This window comes from Phoca vitulina, unplaced genomic scaffold (assembly GCF_004348235.1).
Source record: "Phoca vitulina isolate PV1807 unplaced genomic scaffold, GSC_HSeal_1.0 scaffold2, whole genome shotgun sequence".
Taxonomy (NCBI): domain Eukaryota; kingdom Metazoa; phylum Chordata; class Mammalia; order Carnivora; family Phocidae; genus Phoca; species Phoca vitulina.
The window spans coordinates 18,161,058-18,186,613 of NW_022589705.1; the positions used below are offsets into that span (position 1 = coordinate 18,161,058).

General features: G+C 40.0%; 1 protein-coding gene across 1 annotated transcript in view; it reads right to left on the reverse strand.

The window, feature by feature from the left end:
* CDC14A (cell division cycle 14A) overlaps positions 1-25,556 on the reverse strand; it is a 148,717-nt gene that overhangs the window by 117,369 nt on the left and 5,792 nt on the right. The window contains exon 3 of the mRNA XM_032422664.1: positions 9,968-10,043. Within this exon, the coding sequence (XP_032278555.1) occupies positions 9,968-10,043 (76 nt within the window). The remainder of the gene's footprint in view (positions 1-9,967; positions 10,044-25,556) is intronic.

Below are 25,556 nucleotides of genomic sequence, written 5' to 3' on the forward strand. Positions count from 1 at the left end.
ATTAAAAAAAAAAAAAGTTTTAAAAAATGACCTATTACATATTAAAGCATTCCAGAAGAAACAATACAATCCACTGGAGACACCAATGACTCAAGTCCCTTTAGAGAAACATCCTTGAAGAAAGATCTTCAAGATCTTTCCTGGAGGAACTTACCATGGAGGAAGAGAAAGGCACAGTGTGTAGACAAGAGGACTCTAATTTATGAATGAGCCCAGTAGATATTTTCTCAGATTCTGCCCTAATACCAAGAAAACTTCATGCCTCCAAACTGAACTGTGTCTTCCTTACTTTGGCCCAATTCCTCTGTGGTTGGGTATGCTGACCAGGCCCTTCAAGGAGAGCACTTGCAGGGGCGCCTGGGTGGCTCAGTCATTAAGCGTCTGCCTTTGGCTCAGGTCATTATCCCAGGGTCCTGGGATCGAGCCCCACGTCTGGCTCCCTGCTCAGTGGGGAGCCCGCTTTTCCCTTTTCCCTCTGCCACTCTCCCTGCTTGTTCTCTCTCTCTCTCTCTCCTCTCTCAAATAAATAAATAAAATCTTTAAAAAAAAAAAAAAAGGAGAGCACTTGCAAAGTTAGACCATCACCTCTGGCTTCAATGAGCTACCTGCTCTATTACAGACGGTTTTTGCTTTACATGAGAAGTTCAGAGATTACAAAAACACTGTATGATAACAAAGTAAAGTTAGAAGCTGGTAAAACAAATGAATGTAGTCTTAAATATAAAGGGGAGGATGTCACAGAAGGAATACTAAGACCTCTGAACTATTTGCCTGCTCTGTAGCAAGCCTGCACATGACCAATTACAAATGATAACCTGTAGCCCCTATTCACATGTATTTTAGATTTCTATCTAGAAACTACAGTATAGAGCCTTCCGAACCTTCTTAACCTAAGTGGATGTAGCCAGCCCTCTATAATAATGACAGCTAACATTTATTGCTACATTCCATCATTTCCGAAAGCATAGAAATAGTACCAAAGGGGCCCAATTTGACCAGACACAGTGTGACTCCCAAACCAGAGGTCCTGGGCAAGGCTTAAGAATAATGAGAATTCTATGTCTCTCTTTTACCAAGAGAACAAAAGCTAGGAGCCAGAGAGGGCCTGGCTTATCACACTAGGTCAGTATCTCCTATGTCAGATCCCAGACAGTTGAGTTCTCTCAGCAAGTATGGTAGATGGAAGAAATCCAGAACTCTCTCACTGAGTTTGATAGTTCGTGTAAATCTCAATTATAAGGCCACAAGTTTCATGGTTCAAAATTTAAATAATTCTCAGGCCAACAGGGGCACCTGGCTGGCTCAGTCAGTGGAGCATGCGACTCTTGATATCGGGGTTGTGGGTTCAAGCCCCATGCTGGATGTAGAGATTACTTAAAAATAGAAATCTTAAGGAGCACTGGGGTGCCTGGGTGGCTCAGTCGTTAAGCATCTGCCTTCGGCTCAGGTCATGATCCCAGGGTCCTGGGATCAAGCCCCGCATCGGGCTCCCTGCTCTAAGGAAAGCCTGCTTCTCCCTCTTCCACTCCCCGTGTTTGTGTTCCCTCTCTCGCTGTGTCTCTCTCTGTCAAATAAATAAATAAAATCTTAAAAAAAAAATACAAAAACAGAAATCTTAAGAAAAAAGAAATAAACATGCATTTAAAAAAAAGAATTAGTCAATATTACTAAAACTTTTCAGAAATAAAAACAAATATCAATCTAAATTATATTTTATTATTATATTTCATCCTGTTAACAGGCAGGTTTAGGGTAACCTAGAGGGCTTATTAAAATACAGATTGCTTTAAGGATGTACTGTATGATGACTAACACAACATAATAAAATTAAAAAAAAAAAAAAAACAGATTGCTGGGCCCAAGAATTTTATTTTTAACGAGTTCCTCAGTAATTCTGATGTTGCTGGTCCAGGGACAGCGCGCTGATATCCGCTATGCTACATAAAAATGTGACTGGTCATCCCCTGGAAATGTTTTACATGGCTCCTAAAACACTGTCTATTTGGTCAAGTAGCCCCAAAAGACATATTTAAATTATCTTAGGAACTCCAAATCATTCCATAAGCCTTTTAAAAGATTTTATTTATTTATTTGTCAGAGAGACAGAGAGAGGGAGCGCACGCACACACATGAGCTGGGGGGGGAGGGGTAGAGGCAGAGGGAGAAGCAGACTCCCCGCTGAGCAGGGAGCCACCGCAGCACTCGATCCCAGGGATCATGACCAGAGCCGAAGGCAGACGCTTAACCGACTGAGCCACCCAGGCGCCCCTCCATATGCCTTTTAAAAGCATGTTATAAAAAACACATTTCCGGGGCACCTGGGTGGCTCAGTCGTTAAGCGTCTGCCTTCGGCTCAGGTCATGATCCCAGGGTGCTGGGATCGAGCCCCACATCGGGCTCCCTGCTCAGCGGGGAGCCTGCTTCTCCCTCTCCCACTCCCCCTGCTTGTGTTCCCTCTCTCGCTGTCTCTCTCTCTGTCAAATAAATAAATAAAATCTTTAAAAAAAAAAAAAAAAAAAAAAACACATTTCCCCAGATTCCTCAGAAAACTGTATCACAATTTGTAAATTCTTGCATTCCAGATGATAACACCTTAGGAAAAGTTCCTTTAATGATTCAGTAACTGAGCTGCCTTAAATGGCATTATTCCAGAGATTCAAAGTTCAGATGCCCTCAGGGGCCAAGAATTTGAAGTAGGTAAGTTGGTAAACTAGAAAAGCATGCCCTATCCCAAGAAGACTTAGCTTCAACCTCCTACTCCCATGTAGGAATCTGGGCCCATAATCGCATACTTTAATATTTAAGAGAAGCCAAAAATCCAGAATTAAGTGGAAATTTTCATAAATTATAGATGTTAACCATGAATTCAAAATTTTTAAACAGCATTCATGCCCAAGGAAACATTACAGAACTGAATGCAGCCCATAGGCAACCAGTTCGCCAAATCTGTGTGCCGGGATGCTGTGGCTGAAGAAAGTTCTATTGGTTTTATCGGCATGAATTGAGCAGCTGCTATGTGTCAAAGACAGTGCTGAACGATGCAGTAACAAGGGAGCAGAACCTCATTCTCTAGCCTCATAAGCATTCACAGTCTAATGAATATTTGATGCTAACCAAGGGGGAAATATTGACCAAGGCTTATTACAAACAAAAGAGAACAACTACCTAAGGATGCATTCATAGCAGAGCAAGGACCAACAGAATGATCTTAATTACAGGTATAGTAATTATTTCCTTTAACAAGGTAAAAAATAATAGATAAAAGATAGAATATAGTACTGAATATCTACCAATTAATATAATCAAACCTATGGAAATTTCCAGAGCTGGATTGCTTACCTGAGAGTCAGAGTTTTACCACTGTTATGTAAATCATGACAAGTGTGCAATCTAGCATATAAACGTTTAATGGTACTTGTAAACCAAAGTATGACGGCGGCTATGAGAGAACAATACAAATTAAGATGAGGGTATTGACCCCAGTCAGACATTTTCTATCTCATAAAAGAACACTATGTGAAAGGTTGCATTCTGGAGGGCTCACTCTTGGAGAAAAACATGCCACGGCAACTCAGAGAGAGAAAATGTCGACATGCTACACGAATCACAAATAGCCCAGGCTATCCTCGGATGGTGGTGACATATACAAATCATGCACTTGCTCAGCTTAGGGCAGGAGACCACAAACTACTCAACCATTCAAAAACAAAAGGTGGCGCCAGGTGGTGTAATTAAGCTCAAAGCCAAAACGCGCTAGCGCACACACACACACAAAAGAGTTAATGCATAATTTAGAAAAACAGATTTTTAAGCAGCCTTTTAGTAAAGTTGTTTGCCATGCTTAAAAGTAAAATCTTCAAGTCATTTGGTTGGAACACCATGTTTAATTAAACTGTGTGAATCAGCCTGATTGAGCTAAGGAAGACATTAGTGCAGGCTGGACAATATGTTCTTTAATAAAAAAAAGAGAGAGAGAGAGAGCCCATGCACTTCCCTAAACAAGCAAGCTTGGCCAGTGATGGTGCTCATATTAAGTAGATTATGGCACGGGGGCCGTGGTGATCAAGGCATCATTCTCTTACAGGTGACTAGGCTAGCCCAGTAATGGCCGCAGCAATCAGCGTCTCCAAAGCAATCAGTTGTCATCTCATTGCAAAAGCGAGAAAATGAACAGGTCTTCCTGTCAGCAGCCATGACCTCTACATGTTTTACCTCCAACTTTCCCAGGAAAGGGATATTCTTGAAAATTTTCTTTGGCTGTACAAAACAAAATATGGTTTATGTTTTTATTTTGAGCTAAAACAAAATAGGTTGAGTAGTTCCTTTAAAAAGAAAAAGGTGTCTCTGTATGGTCTGTTTTATTTCAAACCCAATATGTTTCATTAATGAAATGGCACATTTGATCAGAGCAGAAGTCAACATGTCAGAGAAAAGTTGCTCATAAAGATTATTTGACCATGATGATAATTTGGTTGATGGCATTTGGGGATTCTCCATTAAAGGGGTTCTTCTTGCCTGAGGATTTCTAAATGGGCATCAGGAAGGACTCCGTGCCTTGCAAATTCTATGTCCACTCACTCCCGTGTGAATTAACACTGCTTTAGAACCCCTGATACCTCTTTAAACTACATGAACTGTATCCAAAATGTAACTTGCTTTTCTTCCCCCCAAAGCCCATGAATCTGAAACAGAAGGTAACCTCATGAAGAAATCTCAACATATTTTTGTAGTTATAAAAAGAGGGTGGCCCTATCATTATATCAAAAGAGTTCTTGTGTACAATCACCTGATACCATGGCAGGTGCCTGGTTAGCAGATAGGATTGCTGCACTGATTCATTCAACAACAAGGACAGTCCCCGAGCCCCCACCATCTGCCAGGTACTTTCAGTGCTTTAATACAATTGTCCATTTCACCAGGCCCACACCCCCCTTTTCCTTTTACCCTGAAATGGCTATGTGGGATGTTTTGTACATTTAAAATTACACTTCTGTCAATATTCTTTTAAACCTTTTAAAAGCAGTCCTCAAGATTACTGTAATTGTCCTGTTGAATCATAAAAGCAGTATTAAAAAGAAATCACTGCCCTAGAAAATGTCCCCTTTTTTCAGTGATGCTCTTAGATTTTTTCTTTCACAGACTGAGGTTTTCATTTTCTCAGAGGAAAAGTGAAATCAACAGTTAAAACTGTATTGACCATTGGGGCACTTGGGCGGCTCAGTCGGTTAAGCGTCTGCCTTCGGCTCAGGTCATGATCTCAGGGTGCTGGGATCGAGCCCCATATCTGACTCCCTGCTCAGCGGGGAGCCTGCTTCTCCCCCTCCCACTCCCCCTTCTTGTGCTCGCTCGCTCTGTCTCTCTGTCAAATAAATAAAATCTTAAAAAAAAAAAAAACTGTATTGACCATTTTAGGAAAAACTAGTTCAATCATGTTTATAAAACTTTCCTATTATTGTATCAGTCATTGAAAGATTTTCTTACATGACTAAATTTGAAGAAGGTATTGTTTTTTAAAATATCACTATGTTGTTAGAACGGTCTTCCCTTTTAGAAGACTGTATATTCTAACCCAGTGTTTTTACCATTGTCTGTGGCAAGAATCCCTTTAAGAACTGTTTTAAAAGTTATGCATCTTCTCACAGGAAAATGTAAATACACATAAAATTTTATATATAATTTCAGGGGTTTATGGAACTCTTAAAATACCAAATTACTGAATTCTGGTCTAGCCTATCAATCACTGATGGCATTTTACATTAAACAACATACAGAGTTTTACCAATTGTTCTTACTTCAATAAATCTTCCTTCTTTGGACTGCTTAGCTCATTACAGTAACTACTGACCAGAAACTGCAAACTACAACCTATCACTGCACAACAATTAGTGCTTACACTTTTTAAAATATAGTTTAAATTTTAAAATATAGGTTTTTTTGTTGATGGTAGTGATTTCCACTTTTGGTTTTTGTTTTGTGGATTTTTTTTAAGATTTTATTTATTTATTCAAGGGAGAGAGCGAGAGACAGAGCATGAGCTGAGGGGAAGGGGCAGAGGAAGAGGGAGAAGCAGATTCCTCGCTGAGCAAGGAGCCCAACATGACCTGAGCCAAAGGCAAACCCTTAGCCCACTGGGCCATTCAGGCACCCCTACTTTTGGTTTTTGAATCTAAGTATATGTTTGATGGATAATTTTCCATTCTAATCAACATAATTAAAATGAAAGTCACTGGGAATAGAATGTATATTGACACACAAAAAATAGCAATAAATCACCACCTCAAATCATCAACTTGAAAAAAATACCTTCTGATAATATAAAAATAAAAAATGTAGAATGCACTGCAAAATATTACCTATCTATATAAAGTATCAAATAAAGAAGAAAAAAAACATAAAACCTTTATTGGAAGAAATAAAAATTGCCAAAGTAGAAAATAAGACATGCCTAAAAGAGCTAGGAAACCACACAGGAGAAATATTCCAAGAAGTTGTAATCGGTTAAAATAGTGGCAAATTATTCAGAGAAGTAGAGTTTGATGACCAAATAAACACCATCAGATCTGGTGTTTAAGATGTCACCAGAGCGGGGCACCTGGGTGGCTCAGTCAGTTAAGCATCTGCTCAGATCGTGGTCTTGGGGTCCTGGGATTAAGCCCCACACCAGGCTCCCTGCTCAGCAGGGAGTCTGCTTCTCCCTCTGCCCCTCCCCCCGGCTGGTGCTCTCTCTCTCTCTCTCAAATAAATAAAATCTTTTTTTAAAAAATGTCACCAGAGCAGTTTCAGCAGGGTAAGTAAGGCAAAAGTGAGACAGCAAAGGATTAAGAAATCAGTGCGTAGTGAGGATGTAAACAGTGAGGGCAGAGTATTCTGAAATCTCCAGAGGCAAAAGGCTAAAAGGGGACCTGTAAGTCAAGGAGATCATGAAGTCAAGGGGATCACGATAAGATCGACAGAAGTTTCTGTGGGTCTGGTGACCCTGTGCTGGGCACTGGGGACACAGAATTATATGTCACATCTCCATCTCCTAGGAGCATCTAGTCTAGTGAGAGAGAGCAATGCTAACCTAACAGGTAATTATAATTCTTCAATAATAGAGATCTGCACAGAGAATTCTGGGGAAACGGGAGGCACCTCCCACCTTCCTCGGTAGCGCGAGGAGATGCCTCCTTGAAGGCGTAAAGGAGTGATCAAACCAGAGAAAAGGGGCACTCAAGTCAGACTGGACGTCACAAGCCATTGTGTGGAGCAACTGGTGTGGCTCAGGGTAAAGTGCACAGCTGGGAGTCGAAGGGGTACTGTGATATGCAGTAAATCAGTAAGTTCGCGCATGAAATCATCCACCGGGAAAGACGCCAAGGGCGGCAGCTGTCAAGGCAAGCAAGACAAAAGGCACGGAAGCAAGGTGCCCAAAGGTCTCACCAGGATGAGTGAACACGGGCTGCAGACGAGAAACACCAACAGGGAGCCTGAGAAAATACGGAGCCTGAGGGCCTGGAGATTACATGAAGGTGAGGGAGACAGAATATGGGAGGTACGGAACGAGAAGGGTCCATTCAAAGCAGAAAAGCCTGGAGTCTGGTTTCCTAGAAGAAAAGCAGCCGGAGTCACTGGAGCAAACGAGGCGGAGGAGTCTCGAGACCACTATGGGACAACAAGGTGAAGTCAGCTGGGGCAGTGTTGTGAGCACGCCTGGAAAGATTATAAACCACAGAGGCTCGGCTAGCAACGAAGGTGGAGAAGAGCAGGAATAAGTCGAGAGCCTTGAAATCGAGCCCCCACTTTCCCTTGCAGCCTTGGCCAAGTCACCTGACTCTCCTGGGCCTCCCTTTTTGCACCGATAAAATTAATTGGCTGGACTAAATGGTCATTTCCATTCCTAAAATTATATCGGACAGCTTTTGAATATGGAAATAATAGCTAGGGGGGCTGAGAAGGCGTTCATAAACTGGGTTGAAAAACTCTTATTGTTATTTCTTACCCAAAGTCATAAATGTTCCATTAGTAACTTTCTTCGCCATAAGACATTGAAATTTGCAAAGACTTTTTACATATATTTTCTAATATAATCCTAACCACCCCTCTGTGGGAGCTCTGTAACCCCTATGTTATAGCTAAAGAAACTGAGATTCCACATGGCTGAAGCAATTGTAGCTTTGGATTGGTAGTCAGTCTTTTTCTCCTAACATAGAGATTGTACTTGGATGCTTCAAAATAATCCATGGCTTATTAACATTTGGGTTTTAACATTCATTCCTTCAGCAAGTAACAGGGTACCACTAGCCGTATTAAAGCTAAAAAGGTCCTTCTAGGAATCCATCAGATTACCTGATCACTGAAATGAAACAAGGGATTGCTGAACTCTATTAAACTTTCATATAATGTTGAAAGAAAGCTTTGTAAATGAAAACAAATCGAAACAAGTCCATGTATACACTTACTTATAGGGTTTGGTATCGAACATGGTAGAAAAATAGCCTTACTCAAGCCATCTACTCTTACGTGACTGCTATAAGAACACTAAGTCAGACCAAAAATTTTATTTTCAAAATAATGATTCTCTTCTCTTCAATCTTCTAAATAATAGTCAGTTTGCAAATTGTTAATTATAATACCCAGTTCATACCAACGACATACTAACAGGACTAATCAAGAAAGCAAAAAAAATTCCTAGGTCCTCAAAAGGAAGAAATAAGCTTCAATTATTTATGAACTCTCCTTTCCTTGTTAATTCACCCACTAAAAAGTCATTTTATATTTTTATATTTAAATCCTTTTAAGGATATTATTTGCTTCCTTGGTGATTACAAAAGTTTCAAGTTTATTTTCTAAACTACAGGCAGTAGCTTCTTTTCTGCAAAATGTAGATCAGTTCAGTTAAAGGCATTTACATACATATTTTCAAGTCAGCTAATACTTTACAAATTAAGTCTTTAAACAGTTGATTGCAACAGATCTTATGTTATACAATGATTAACTAAAAAAAAATATTTCTTTGGCATTCATTCATGATCATTTAGCATTTTCAGATCAGTGGCAAAAATCTGTGAATTCAAAAATTCACAACATATTTTACAGGAAATTCTCCACCATACACTGTCTTTTCTACCTAAGTTCAATAAAAACCAGTCAATTCAAAAGATGATCACCAAGCAGCTAATATGTACAAGGCATAGTACTATGTCACACCAGTAACATTTTAACCAGCAGAAAGAATAAACAACCTGAGCATTGTAATTTAGCAGTCATCTTTAACAGCATGCTGTGTAGTATTTGACCTTCCAAACTGAAACATTACACTTAAGATCCTCATTTAGAAAATTGGAAGAAAAAGAGAAATATTTCTTTCTATGTGGTGAAATAAATTTACCAAAACCAGGAGTATACATATTGCTTTTCTTCATATATGTTTAGAGTTTAAGAGAAAAAAAAAATGTAAAATCAAAAATATAGATGAATACTGAATGTATGACCCAAATTCTGTCATAACAGGTAAAGTCCCTCTTGTATCACTACTAGTTCATCAATCTCACTTGGCTGTTAACTCTACAAAGATGACCTTCAAGAAATACGTAAAAATTTCTATCTTGATCAGACAGGAAAAGCTCCAGAGCTCCTGCCATGCAGTGATGAGCCCCTTCATCACCTGGTTTCAGAAAAATCATCCTAGGAAGGAATTTGATAGACTCATTAAACAACAACCTGAAAGGATTTGTGCTTTCTTTCTTAGATCACTATTCCAATGACTTCATTCCAGCTCACATTTCAATTCATCCTGAAAAATGAGAGGTTAACATGTCCTTTATGGAATACTCAGGTGGATCAGTTTCAACTTCTGGGTGAACCACTCATATAAATATCCAAAGATCAAGATTACCTAACTAAATGGTGTGTGCACAGCAATCCCAGTGGTCAGATTTCAAAGTTCCAGTTTTTAATACCAAAATATAAACATCATCATAATACTCACTTTCAGTTTCTTGTTTAGTTTACAGCAGTATCTGTACACCATTGCCAAGTTCAGAGGTCCAAAATCTGCATAAAAACTGAGATTGTTTAAAAAAAAAAAAGTAGTATTTAGTAGAAATATAATTTTCAGTAACATCAACGCTCATTTTTATTTTCATTAAAATTGCAAACAAATTTTAGTTATTGTCAAGAATAAGGGTCAATATATATAGAATCCAAATAACTAATGGTTTTACCCTCCTGAGGATCACCAATTACTATAACCAGTCTCTGGTCTCTTAACAGGGAACTGTTTGGACAGTTCCAAGTTCTACCTCCTTCTATCTCCCTGCCAGGACATTCAGAAAAAGGACTAAAAAGCAGGCAACAAAAGAAGCAACAAGAACATAACATGTTCACTTCCTCCTTTTATTTATCATCTACTCAGTTACCAATTCTAACTATTCCCCTCAAACATCGCTCTCAGTTCTCAAGGATCTTCAATCTAGTGGTCTTCTTTCAGTTTTCTTCTCCTTGAACTTTCTGCATCATGTGACACACTGGCCCTTCTCCCTCTCCCCACCCCAGATGTCTCCAGGCTACAGTCAGCAGTCTGCAGCTCTCTCACACCCACTATCATGAATTTCACTGATAACCCTATGGAAGAGAGATTAGATGGCTTCCACACTTGAGACCCAGCATCAGCCTTTTCATCTTCAACTACCTGTGAACCTCACATCTACAGGTCCTTCCATTACCTGGAACTCAGAACATCTAAAACTCAACACATCTTTCCTTCAAATCAGCCCACCAGACTCAAAACACTTGCTTCTCCCAGTTATTCGGGCATGAAACCTTTCAGTCACAACAGGGCAACAAATAAATATCAATTTAATTCTCGTACACCAGAAAAGCTACTACTCTTAAGTCATCCCTTGCTTTTCCATTCCAATGTTAGCAACGAAAGGGCAGAGAGTCTTCATCTCACATCCTTACTGCTTAAATTCTCCCACTCCCTTGCCCAATCATCCTGTATGCCACTCCAAAGATTAATCTTCATAACATCTCACTTCTCACATACCTTCCCACCAGTCAAAAATGTTTAATGGCTCCTTACTCCCTTCAAAATAATTCCTTGGCCCAGCAATCAAAGCCCTACACATCATGCCCCTCACTTACAGGATGGCCTTATCTCCTAAAGGGCCCCATTTGGAATCTGTATTCCAACAAACATGTCCATTCCTCATTCCCAAATACTCCATATGCATATTCTTAATCCAAGCCTCAGCTCACACTGGTCTCCTTGGCTGGAATGCCCTCCTTTTTCTCTTTCTGCTTCTCTCTAGCTTCCTCAAAATCCAGTTCAAATCCTACCTTTCCAGTCACCCTTAGGAAACACTACCCTTCTCTCAAAGTTCCCAAAACTTACCATCTGAGACACTATCACATATGGTGAATTATCTTTTTTTTTTTTTTACGTGTAGTTCCTACCTGCCCAACTACAGGGTAAGCCTCTCACTCCGGGGCTCTATCTTATACCGTATAGGCTTAGAAGAACATCCTGCTCATAATATAAAACTTCAACAAACGAGTCCTCATTTTGAATATTTTGCTCACTAATGTGCTCAGATTCAATTTAGCCTAGACCACAAATTTACTAAATATCAACAAGTTTCAAAAATTTATTAAATTATCAGTAAGTTTCAAAAATCCATCCCCAAAAGACCTTTATTTTGAGGGAGTCATTTACTTTTTTTCTGCTACCTGAATTACAGTATCATAGATACATCATTAAACTACATCAAATCTGCCAGGAACCAGATTGGTAATATTTTGGAACTTATATTCTAGTTAACACCAAAATTTGCTGTCCTAATATACAGGCTTCATGAGAGAAAAAACAGAGTTGCCAAAAAAGGAAACTTGGAATGATTTGAAATAAAAAGTTATTGATATATTTCTAAAGTTCCCAGTGTGATGCTGTGTTGTAAGTATAAACAAAATACCCATGAATTCAAAATGAACTATGTTTATTACACCTAATTACTGACCAGTCTTGGATGGTAAACAAGAATCCACTCAAAAGATTCAAAATGAAAAATATATAAAAATAAGCACCTACCAGCATGATTAAGACAGCCCTGTTTCTATCACAAGAGATTTCCTTGTCCTTGAGTTACTGGAAGTAATACTCTTAGCTAATAACCCCTGTTTTTTCCTACTCAAACATGAATGTTGACACTTGTAGAATGTTAAGGTAAATCTAGAATTTTTAGTTATGGTGGTTTTATCAGCTTTTTAGATTCACTTTGAATAAATTTCAGGAAGGCACAAAGAATTTGAAGCATCTAATTCCAGTTTCATACTAACCATCAGAAACCACTTTAGTTTCAAACTCATAACTGTATCGTTTCTAACTGCACAGCCAGCTTAGCCACATGTACTTTTGGAAGCAACATGGTTAACAAACACACCTGTTTCACCAAACATCGGATAAGTAAACTGGTATACTCCAATAAAACAGGAAAAGTACATCAAATACAGACCATGTTGTTAAGTTGATCTGTACTCTCCAACACCTGTGGCTATTTAAAGCTATACACCCTATTTCTATCGCAGCATTATTTACAATAGCTAAGACATGGGACCAACCCTAGTGTACACACATAGATGAATGAATAAAGATGTGTACACACACACACACACACACACACACACACACACACACAGTGGAATATTACTCAGCCATAAGAAAGGATGAGATCATGCCATTTGTGACAACATGGATGGACCTAGAGGGTATAATTCTAAGCGGAATAAGTCAGACAGAAAGACAAATACCATATGATTTTACTCATATGTGGAATCTAAAACAAGAAATGAATAAATAAACAAAAAGTAGAACCAGACCTATAAATACAGAGAGCAAACTGCTGGTTGTCAGAGGGGAGAGGGGTGAGGTTCAGACAAAATGGGTAAAGAGGAGTGGGAGATACGGGCTTCCAGTTATGGAATGAATAAGTCATGGGGATATAAGATACAGGGAATCTAGTCAGGGATTGGTATTGTATGGTGTGGTATGGTGAATGGTATTGTAAAGGTGTTGTATGGTGACAGACAGTAGCAAATTTGTGGTGACTGTAGCATAATGTATAGAGAAGTTGAATCACTATGTTGTACACCTAAAACTAATGTAACATTGTGTCAACTATAGTCAAATAAAAAAATTTTAATTAACTAATATTAAAGTTAAATAAATTAAAATTCAGTACTCCCATCATATTAATTAGCCCATTTCAAGCATTCAAAAGCTTCATGTAGCTAATGGCTACTGATTTGGAAAATGAAAATATAGAACATTTCCATCATTGCGGGAAATGTTCTGCACTCATAGAAAACACCATTCAAGATGAAAAGATGAGGACAAAAGTAACTATAAAACACTAGAGAAATTGCCAAGTAACCTGAGTGAGGTATGGATAAAGTGTTTGAAGAAATTGATGTCCTTCCCCTTCAGAGGCCTACATAGTTCCCCACAGTGAAATTAGGCTCTGGGAATTCCTATCCCCTTTTGTTCAAGGAGGTCATATTTCCAAAAAGATAATTTGAGACCTAGAGCAGGGGAGGAGAAAAATAGAAGAGGATCCTGTCCCCACTCTTTTCTACTGTCTCTCAAAGAAACAAGTTGCTGTAAGAGAATCAGACAGCTGTAAGAAGCTATACCTGCATCTTGGCCAGAGCAGCAGGTTAAGGGGAGATGAAAAGCAATCTGAACCCAGTTTCCCACCTTACAAAATCTTAAAGCTCAATGGGCCAGCTTTCATATTTCACAAAAGGAGGGATGAGCCTCAAGTCATACTAAGAAATGCAGTCAAAACCTTTGCACAGCCAAGAGCAATTTAGAACAGGTCTTCAAAAATCAGAAATGTTGCAGGCAAATATAAAGCCAACAAACTCTTTTTTTTTTAATATATTTTTTTAAGATTTTATTTATTTATCAGAGAGAGAGAGACAGAGGCAGGCAGAGGGAGAAGCAGGCTCTGCAAGGAGCCTGATGTGGGACTCGATCCCAGGACCCTGCGATCATGACCTGAGCCGAAGGCAGACGCTTAACCGACTGAGCCACCCAGGCGTCCCAACAAACTCTATCCTAAGGCCATTTCATATATTCTTTCCTCACAATGTTAGCATTTCTAAGAATATATATGTATTTATAATAATATAGTTTTATGTTTTTATATTGTTTCTAACTGGTTAAATACATTCTGAAAATGTCAAGATCATTGGGGCAAAATATGGTCATAGCTGCTCACACTGTTCTGGGTTATCACCAATTTTGATATAATAAAATGCCATGAGTAAAGAAGACACCTTCCAACAATAAGCTTCCTTTTTTTCTTTAGGTTTTTATTTAAATTCCAGTTAGTCAACATACAGTATAATATTAGTTTGAGGTGCACAATATAGTGATTTAACACTTCCATACAACACCTGCTGCTCATCACAACAAGTGCCCTCCTTAATCCCCATCACCTATTTCACCCATCCCCCCGTCACCTCCCCTCCGGTAACCATCAGTGTGTTCTCTATAGGTAAGAGTCTATTTCCTTGGTTTGCCTCTCTCTCTCTTTTTTCCCTTTGCTCACTTGTTTTGTTTCTTAAATTCTACATATGAGTGAAATCATATGGTATTTGTCTTTCTCTGAATGACTTATTTGGTTAGCATTATACTCTCTAGCTCCATCCATGTCGTTGCAAGTGGCAAGATATCATCCTTTTTATAGCTGAGTAATATTCCACTGTATATATATATACCACATCTTCTTTATCCATTCATCAATGGACACTTGGGCTGTTCCCATAACTTGACTATAGTAGATAATGTTGCTATAAGCATCGGGGTGCATGTATCCCTATGAATTAGTATTTTTTATTTTGGGGGTAAATACCTAGCAACAACATGCTTCTTTATAAGAATCCTCTTCACCAGAGGTGGGGGAAAATGGGAACACATTTAATAAGCCAGACCATTACTAGAGAGAAATATTAAAATACAAAAACCAATTGATATCAATTGAAGTAAGTCAAATGTGCTAAAAAGTATAAAATATGTACTTGGGCAGAGCGCCTGGGTGGCTCAGTCATTAAGCATCTGCCTTCGGCTCAGGTCATGATCCCAGGGTCCTGGGATCGAGCCCCACATCGGGCTCCCTGCTACGCGGGAAACCTGCTTCTCCCTCTCCCGCTCCCCCTGCTTGTGTTCCCTCTCTTGCTGTGTCTCTCTGTAAAATAAATAAATAAAATCTTAAAAAAAAAAATGTTTAAAAAAAAAATATGTACTTGGGCAACTTGCAACCAAGGCAGGAGAATGAAGGAGTTGGGCTCAGGGTAGAAGAAATGGAAGTCATCAACCCGGGGACAGTGAAAGAGGAAGAGAAATGGCAGAGATGAGTCCTGCAGAGACATAAGAAAGAAAAACCTGAGGGCTGAGTGGGCTCCTAAGTCTGAAGTTAACGACACAATAGTGTCTTCTCCATTCCGGCAATTCCCAGGAAGAGGCCTCCAGAGCCACAACCAAGCAATGGCCACCACTTTTTCTTGGGTGGGGGAGGGAGGGATAATCTGGTCTCATTTGGGCAGGGAAAACCATGGATATATTATTTGATTATTTCAGAGTACCTTCAGCTTTCCCTCCGAAGGAATGAATGAACGAACGAACAAATGAACTTCTCTTACCTATTTGTAAATTTCCCCTTGTAGGTTGGCAAATTATGGGTCAATAACCAGAGCGAAACTCATGAATTATTCAGTAAAAGTCAGTTCATCTGTCTATTTGGTAAGTATAAATAGCTAAAATCAAATTCTTTCCTGTTTTGAAAGGAAGGAAGTTAAAAGAATTGGGAGCCTTGCAAGTGGGGAGAGGAGAGAAGAGAGAGTCATCTCCTTCTGGGGAGGACAAAGAAATGGGAGCCCAAGGATCAGAGCAACCGTTTACCAGGGTCACCCAATACCCACAGGGTCACCTAATACCCACACTGCTGGCCCTACAGATTTGAAGTAAAATATAAATTGGGCCTAGAAGCCTTTTTGCTATACCCAAAGTATCTAAGTCTTCTTATAAGATTTATGAAGTTCATGACATATCATTATTTTGTGTTTGGTTTTTCAAACAAACCCGAATTTAAGTGGGTCCATTCTCAGAGAACTCATTGTGTAAAGGCACTCTTGTACCTTATTCTGCATATCAGAAGTTTCATCTAAAAATTTTCAACCCCTCAGCAAAAAGATAAGCTATATTCCAAGCAGTACTCATTCATTCAACAAAATTTATGACCACTTACTCTGGGTAAGGCACTATAAGTTGGTATATTAATCAGAGTGCTGACAATACAAAAAAAAAAATTTTTTTTATTTTATTTATTTGGGAGAGGGGCAAAAGAGGAAGGAGAGGGAGAAAGAATCTTGAGTAGACTCCATGCTGATCAGGGAGCCTGACTCAGGGCTCAATTCCATGACCCGGAGATCATGACCTGAGCCGAAACCAAGAGTCGGATGCTCAACTGACTGAGTCACCCAGGCGCCCCTACAAAAAAAAAATTTTAACTGCTTTATGATAGGATGGAAAAATTCTATAAGATTATTGTAAGGCATACCAACTCTTCAATTTTTTACCACAACTGCTGACAGTTTTTGTCTGTTCATTCACTCACTCACTCAAATATTTACTGAAAGCCTACAGACTGCTATTCCGTGCTCAAAAAGAGCTCACCACCTAATGAGAAGACAAGTAAACCTTATCACAGTGTGATAAACACTGAGTAGCAGTACCCTCTGAAGCACAGTGAGATTACATATATGTGTGTACATATATACAATTTTAGTGAAATTAATCAGTGCAGCCCCGTGGGCTCCACACACCACCTAATAATTTCCCTATCACTGGAATATTATCCACACCCCTCCAGTCAGATGATAAAGTTCTTGTACATGGCTAAAACTCATAATAATCAAATTTCAAAAAAGCTTCAACTGCTTAGCCAACACTAATCTAAGAGTACAGTCTGAAGCCCTTACAGTTCAAGGCTTATACTCAAGCCCTTATGGCATAGCAAACCACAGTCACATTGACATTGACTTTCAGGGAAGAGAGATGGCGCATTGAAGAAGCTCCCCAACTCCATAAAAGTCACACAGAGTCTGACAGAAAACCAAAGACCACTGGGAAACAAGGGGTTCTAGCCCCAACTTGATCGCTCAGTGTCCCTGACGTGTGCCTGGCACTCCACATCCTCGTCCATCAGAGGAAGCTGCTGAATTAAGGTTCTAAAGTTCTTTCCAAATATTATATCATATCATATATCACATTTCTAGCCATTATATACATTATAGACTATTATATGTATATTATAATATGTACTGTGTGTATACATGTATATATATATATATATATATACACACACACATATATATATACTAGAGTCTGAAGAGTCCAAGACTCTAGTTATACATATTGGACAAACCCATTCAACAGTGCACATGTCTCCCAAGGGCTACTAGCCCTATTGGATGCATTCTGCCCTCTCAATGTGTTGAGTCTGGGTACAAAGGCATTTCCCTCAGAATAGCTCCTCCAAGAAGGGGAAGAACCTTACAGCTTTCCCCCCGAAATTCACTATGCTTTCTGCACAGCTGGGGAACAAACCCACAGACCAGAAAGTGTCTTCATAGGAAGCTTGATCTCATTACCATTTACTTGCCTGCATGAAGTTTGACATTTGTTGAGATCACAAAGGAAGGAGAGAACCCCAATATCAACTCTGACTCCTGGTCTTTGGTACATTATTCTCGGTTTTTAGGATAGTATAGGCAGACAATACCGGAAGTATGAGGAAGCCTTCTCCGCTTAGTACCTTCTTACCCTGCGGCAAGTAGCAAGGCCCTGCTGCTGCTGTAAAATGGGTTAGTGTCGCCACTTTGCCTTTAAGCCAAACAACAGACTAGATGGTGTCAAGCAAGCTTCCAGTATCAGAGTCTGTCATTCTGTGACTTCCCTCTTTGGAGCAAGTCAATTAATGAAAACCCCCTCTGAGACTCACAGTAATGAAAACAATAGGAGATTTCTTCAGGAATGCACTGGTAAAATTAAAATTCACTCCCACAGAAACAGTCTCAAGCAGTGTAAGTTAACCCCTTTATTCAATGGCAGGTATTGAAGGCAAGAGGACTATGCAGACAGTACACTCGTGGCTTTGATAGAAAACAGAATGATGACTGATGCCCTGTACCTAAAAGACTAACCCTCCTCACATTTCATAAAGTAACTAAGGCCTTGAAAAGGAAAATAATTACTCTAAAACCCAGTAATGATCATATTACCCCTCTAAACTCTTGGAATTAAAAGCAAAACCCTCATACTTGACTGTGAGGTCCAGGCTGGTGCAGTCCCTACCTCTCTATCTCTGGGGCTTCACTTCCCTGGTTTTAATACTAGTAAGCTCCAGCCAAGCTGTTCCTTTTAGTCCCCACCTCAGGCCTTTAGCACATCACCCTCCCAGGCCTAGTTAACTTCTACCTACCCTTTAGGTGTCAGCTCTAGTCACACTTCCTCAGAGACTCTTTCCCTGATCCCTCTCCCACACCCACCTTGGCCCTCACCCCATTTCACACACACCCCCACACTCCCATCCCACCCCCACAGGCCAGGCTCCATTGTTATGTGCTTCTAGTAGATCTTTGCTTCAGAGTACTTACAAATAATCCTATGTCTGAATATTTGATTAATATCCTCCCTACTGCCCACTGGACTATAGAAGCTCCATGAACATAGGGCTGGGTTCGCATGTGCTCAGTGTTATGTTATATCCCTAGTGCCTGGCACAGAGACGACTGAGTAAGGAATGAAAGACTGAGATGTGGCTGGTTCATCTGCAAAAACACTGCCTGTTTCCATTTAATCTTTCTAAACCATACACCAGATTAATGTGGGGAGAGATACCAGATGTCACATTTTATTAGCTTTAGGCACATAATAAAACTAACTAGACAAAATTGACAAAAATGACCTAAGATGTAAAGGCAGTAAAGGGGAAGGAGAATAGCAAGATGGCCCACCTCTCAAATGCAGGGAAAGGTCTAGAGCCCAGCCCCACCATCCCCCCTTCAGCCTGTATCTTTATTACCAGCTTATTCTCAGGGTAGCCCGCTCCAGAAGTAACCCCCAATCTAAAAAGACTCACCCTGACTATACATTACCCCAACTCCTTTTGTCTTATCAGCCCCTTCAGTTCTGAGAGTTCTGCCGCATTAAAATCATCCTGAGCCTTTACTTTCTGGTTTTCTAGAGTTGCAGCCAATCTGCTGTGGGGCTTGCAGAACAAAGTGCAATGTCGGACCCTAGGGAGGGTCTATCAGAACAGGAAAGGCACTATTTTACAAGCCCACCATTCACAGCTTCCTAGAAGAGATCTTTTTAAACCTTTTATCTCACATTTAGAAAAAAAAATTTTTTTAACGTTTCAGATTAATTCAGCTGCAGAGAATCATTCATTGACTACCAGGACTAATATAAATGCTATACCAATACACACTCTCTTAAAAGAAAGAGAAATGTATAGAATAAGAAACCAGTTATTTGGGGCGCCTGGGTGGCTCAGTCGGTTAAGTGGCTGACTCTTGATTTCAGCTCAGGTCATGATCTCAGGGTTGTGACACTGAGCCCCACATTGGGCTCTGCGCCGGGCGTGGAGCCTGCTTTAGATTCTCTCTCTCCCTCTGCCCCTCCCCCCTCTTCTCTCCCTCAGAAAGGATGGAAGGAAGGAAGGAAGGAGGGAAGGAAGGAAGGAAGAGAGAGAGAGAGAGAAAGAAAGAAGAAAGAAAGAAAGAAAGAAAGAAAGAAAGAAAGAAAGAAAGAAAGAAAGAAAGAAAGAAAGAAAGAAACAAACCAGTTGTTCAAGGATCCTCAATTCAGAAATCTCAATCTGGAATAAAAATGAGAATTTTAAGTAAGCCAAAAAAACAAAGTCATATTGTTTCTTCTAAAGGCTGCCACAAAACCCATGCCCTTTAGCCGTGTTTATAAGAGAGTCCCACTCTCACACAGAGTCTATTTAGTCTTATTTTGTACCAAAGGCTAATAAAATATGATGTCTGGTTTCTACGCCCATAGTCTATTAGACTTATCAGACAGACCGTAGGGACAAGGCCACTATTAGGGGCTGCCCCACTGACAGTAATGTCAAAAGCTAACCCAATAGTAAGCAGCACCTAAAACGTACACAACTCCTAGTAGTTAGCCATCGATAAAAACTCACTGAATAAATTAAAACCACTAAAAGATAACGAGATGTTTAGCAAACAGGCACCATTTGCTACATAAACAGAGAGCCCTTCATTCCTTAGGAGCAGCTAAAACCATCCTTGAATTACAGGGAAACTGTATTAAAAAATGCACTTATAATAGAGTCTGAGTATTACAGAAAAAAAAAAGCAAATCATAAGCAGTAAACTCTTCAAGAAGGCAGAAAGGCAGATTCATCTTAGAAAAGTCTCACAAGGGGTGCCTGGGTGGCTCAGTCGTTGAGCGTCTGCCTTCGGCTCAGGTCATGGTCCCAGGGTCCTGGGATCGAGCCCCGCATTGGGCTCCCTGCTCAGTGGGGAGCCTGCTTCTCCTTCTCCCACTCCCCCTGCTTGTGTTCCCTCTCTCGCTGTGTCTCTGTCAAATAAATAAATAAAAAATCTTTAAAAAAAAAAAAGAAAAGTCCCACAAATAATAAAACTGCTTTCATATTTCAAGATGTGATTTCCCAACTCTTTGTAAGAGCTGCCTCCCTGGAATGCCACATTTCCAGACACAACCAGACAAATGCATTATTACTAGACTATATCCATCAAGGAGAACAAATGTGAAATAAACCATCTTTGCTGGTTCTCCAAAAGAAAATTAAATTTTTTAACAAAAGAACAAGTCCAAACTAGCAAATTCTTCAATTCATCAATAGGATGTAAACATCTTTAAGACCAAAATATTAAATGTATAAATTAATACATCAAACATTTTATTCAGGGGTGCCTGGGTGGCTCAGTCGGTTAAGCCTCTGCCTTCAGCTCAGGTCATGATCTCAGGGTCCTGGGATCTAGCCCCTGAGTCATTGGGCTCCCTGCTCAGCAGGGAGTCTGCTTCTCTCTCTCTCTTCCTCTGCCCCTCCCCACTGCTCGTTCTCTCTCTCAAATACATAAAATCTTTTTAAAAAAACCATTTTATTCAAAAACTATAGTTTACACAAACTATTTACTATAAAGGAATTCACTGTCAATTACAAATAATTGTGATCATTCACCAGATGTTTCCAAGTTATGAGGACCAGGAATAAATAGTACATACTTTCAATAAATAAGATGATATTTTGATGGTTCTCATTCAACATCTGATTCTTTGGTGGTCCTGGAAGTATTTAGATGATTAACAAACCCAAAGTTTTTTTAGGTAAATTGAGAAACTAAAGCTCAAAAAAAGATTTTTTTAGGGCGCCTGGGTGGCTCAGTCGTTAAGCGTCTGCCTTCGGCTCAGGTCGTGATCCCAGGGTCTTGGGATCGAGTCCCACATCGGGCTCCCTGCTCGGCGGGAAGCCTGCTTCTCCCTCTCCTACTCCCCCTGCTTGTGTTCCTGCTCTCGCTATCTCTCACTCTGTCAAATAAGTAAATAAAATCTTTAAAAAAAAAAATTTAAAAAAAAAAGATTTTTTTAGGGCACCTGGGTGGCTCAGTTGTTAAGCGTCTGCCTTCAGCTCAGGTCATGATCCCAGGCTCCTGGGATCGAGCCCCATATCGGGCTCCCTGCTCCGTGGGAAGCCTGCGTCTCCCTCTCCCACTCCCCCTGCTGTGTTCCTGCTCTCGCTGTGTCTCTCTCTGTCGAATAAATAAAATCTTTAAAAAAAAAAAAAAGGTTATTTTAAAAGAAACAATGATTTGACACTTAAGCTTAGAAAGCCCAGTTCAAATTAGGGAGTCAGAAAGGAACTTAAGATCAGCGTCCCACCCACCTTCTCAGTGTTTAAACAAGTAAATATCTAAAAATCCTGAGCAGGCATTGTCTGTTTTTTTCCTTAAAGATCATAAAAGACAAAGACTCCTCTTTTACTTTCATTATAAACCGCCCTTTTTACGTCCTTTCCCCATCCCCAAAATAAAACCAAGCAATAAAATGGCAAACCCTCCTTCTGATTTATATACATTGCCTCCTTTAAGGTGTCCCTTTGTCCCAGTCACCCAGGCCAGAAACCTTGAACTTACTTTCAATTCCTCACCCTCCTCCCCAACCTGGTCAATCCCAAATACAGTCAATCCATCCCTTCTAGCTTCTTCCCCTTTTAGCTTCTTCCCCGGGTCTGGCCTTTCTGTTCCCACCACTACAACCCTAATCCAATCCTGCCAAAGCCTAAACAGACCCCCACCTCCCAGCCTAAACCAGAGAGCTCTGACCAGTCTCTCTGCCGTTGATAAACCAGCACAAGTGAGGTCCAAATGGTTTTCCACCATCCAGTCCCCAACTACGTGTCCAGCCTCCCCTGGCACCTCTCTGCATTCAAATATCTTGCCTCACCTAACAGAATCTTGCTAACCCCAAACACTGGAATCTCCACTTTCTTTCCTTCCTCCTTCGCTCACTCATTCATTCATTCAGCTAAAATTTCTTGAGCACCAGCTGTGCGTCAGGCACCGCACTGGGTTGTAGGGATACCATGGTAAGCAAAAACAGTAGTACTTGTCCTCACAGAGATGATGAAATACACTCTTTGCCCTTCCATGCCCTTCAAAAGCTAGCTCAAACCATTCTATGAAGTCTTTATCACCCTGGGCAGTAATAATCTCTGTGTTTCTTGGATTCCTAACACATACCTTTGCAGCTTTTGTCATATATTGCCCTTCACTGTATTTGTATTCATTGCCTTGTTTATGTATTTGTGTACCCCCAAAGCATTAGCACAGAGCTCTGCCCAGAAATCTAGCCCACCTAAATGGTAGTTCCTTCTCCAGCAATTTTCAACCACTTCTAAGTTTTAAGTGTTGCTTTTTTCACTTCCTATGAAAATGTGTCAAGGGTCTTTTTTTTTTTTTTAAGCACAAAGGTGTATTAAAGCTGTGGGTTAGTAAAAGTCATTTGCTTTGGGCTTTGGAATGTGTTTATGAACTTACAAATGAGAACATCTGATGTCTTAGGAATCTACTTCAAACAAAATAATGAAGCCACCCCATGGTGACTTGGCATAGAAAGAACTTGGACGGCAGACGGCTCTCCATTGGACATTCCTACAGCCCATTAGGATCCTTTGTCAGTCCGCCTGATTAAGACCAGCGCTGTTAGTTTTAACTGAGTCCTTAGCACCTTGGTTAAATTTTATGTATTTGTCAGGCTCATCTTAAGGAAATTGAAAAAACTGAATAATAATTGTCCTTATGAAGATTAGAGACAGACTACCCACTATGAATGCCTAATAGGTCAAAACAGCAAGTGTTTTTTTTTAATGATTTATTTATTTATTTGAGAGAGAGAGAGAGCACAGTGGGGAGGGGCAGAGGGAGAGAGAAACTCAAGCAGACTCCACACTGAGCATGGAGCCTGACTCAGGGTTCGATCCTATAACCCTGAGATCACAACCTGAGCTGAAACCAAGTCATCTGCCCAACCGACTGTGCCACCAAGGCACCCCAAAAGAGCAAGTATTTAATTAAATCAATAACTAGAAAGTAAAATTTGACTCTAGTATGTCACTGAATTTAGAATTGGCTGGTCAGTGTATACACAGAAATGTGCATTTCCTCATCACACATACTACGTAGTACTGTCAATTATATATACAGATACACATACATACACACCTAAAACTTATGTGTTCAAAACAGAGGATGAAAAAAAGTAGCCCTGAACAATGCTGAGTTATTTTTGCAAGGTTAGGATGGAAGAAAGGCGAAAGGGAGAAGAAAGTATGAACACACCATCTTTTAAAGCTAAAAAGTTTTCTGAGTTTTTAGGAGAATTCTATACAGAAACTATTATATCTTAAGTTATACCAGTTAAGAAGCAAGAACATTTCACCAGGCAGCCTGCAAAAGAAGTTTTCAGAAGCTGGGCTTCTTTTGTTTTCATCCATCCTATTAATATATAATCAATTGATATATTAATATATATCAATTTATTTTCTTTTTTGGGGGGTAGTCCACTGAAAGGGAAAAAAAAGCAAAATTACACGCACAAAAGTGGAAAAATCATTTTCATTACCACCACACATTCCCAGACATGGCCCGGACATAAAGTTGGTGCCCACACTGTCAGCAGCACGTTTCTTACCAAAGCCATCACCACCCAAGTTAGAAGGGCCAGGCATGCCAGGGAGGGGTGGGGCTGTTCTGCACCCTTCCCACGAGCCTCCAGCTCAAGACAACTGGGAACTTGCTAGAAGCATAAGAGTATGAACTCCAAGGCCAACTACCCATGGCTTGAATCCCAACTCAACAACTTAACTACTAGCTCAATGACCTTTGGTGCTGCTTGCCCTCTGAGCCTCAGCTTCCTCATCTGTAAAGCGGTGATAATAATGGCACCTAACTCCCAGGGTTCTTCTGAAGACTGAGTGAATGCATACAGAGCACACAGAACACTGCCTGGCACGGGACTATAAATGTAAGCTATTGTTATGATTTGATTTTTATTCCCATGGGGAAATTTGTCTCCAAATTCAACTATATCTCCTCTTCTGTCAATATCATAGTAATTGATGAAAACTGGGGTACCAAATGATGGCCCTAAGACGCTATAAGATCATATATTTGTCTATGTGTGCATGTCCATAAATGGCATTAGCCACTAAATTAACCTACTAGCCACAAATTTAAAAAATTTTAGAAGATTTATTTATTTGTTTTAGAGAGAGAGCACGAGCAGGAGGGGCAGAGGCAGAGGGAGACAGAGAAACTCCATCCGTCTCCCCTCTGAGCACAGAGCCAACAAGGGGCTTGATTTTACAACCCTGAGATCACAACCTGAGCCGACACCAAGAGTCGGGCACCCAAAGGACTGTGCCACCCAGGCACCCCTGCCACATATTAAATTGAAAACAAAAAGGGCTCCTTCTCACTCCATTCCCACAAATATTTCCAGGCAAGGGAAATTTTTCTGTATTTCTCTCAAGGATGTCCTAGGTCCACATTCTGACTCACACCTACTCTGCAGACTATAAAAGAAATCAGTCTTCTATACATTATTTACTCAAGAATCTCTGGTTGCATTAATATCAGGGTGCTTTAATAAAGTTTAAGTGAAAATTGAAGATTTTAAATTATTTAAATCTTCAATTTAGCTAATTAGTCCTCACTAGAGGCTGCTCATTCTTCCATGCTAAAATATTTGGTGAAATGCTTCGAGTCACTTCAGAAACTGCTTAATATTCAGTCCCCAGAGTATGTCCATGAAAAGTTCTCTCCTGCATTCTCAATACCTTTCCTTTGCAAACAAAATGAGAGGAGAAATGAAAATGGACAAGGCTGAAAATGAAGACCCTCTACACTATCCCTCACAGCAAACTGGCTTTCCATGCATTAACATCCAACCCTATTCC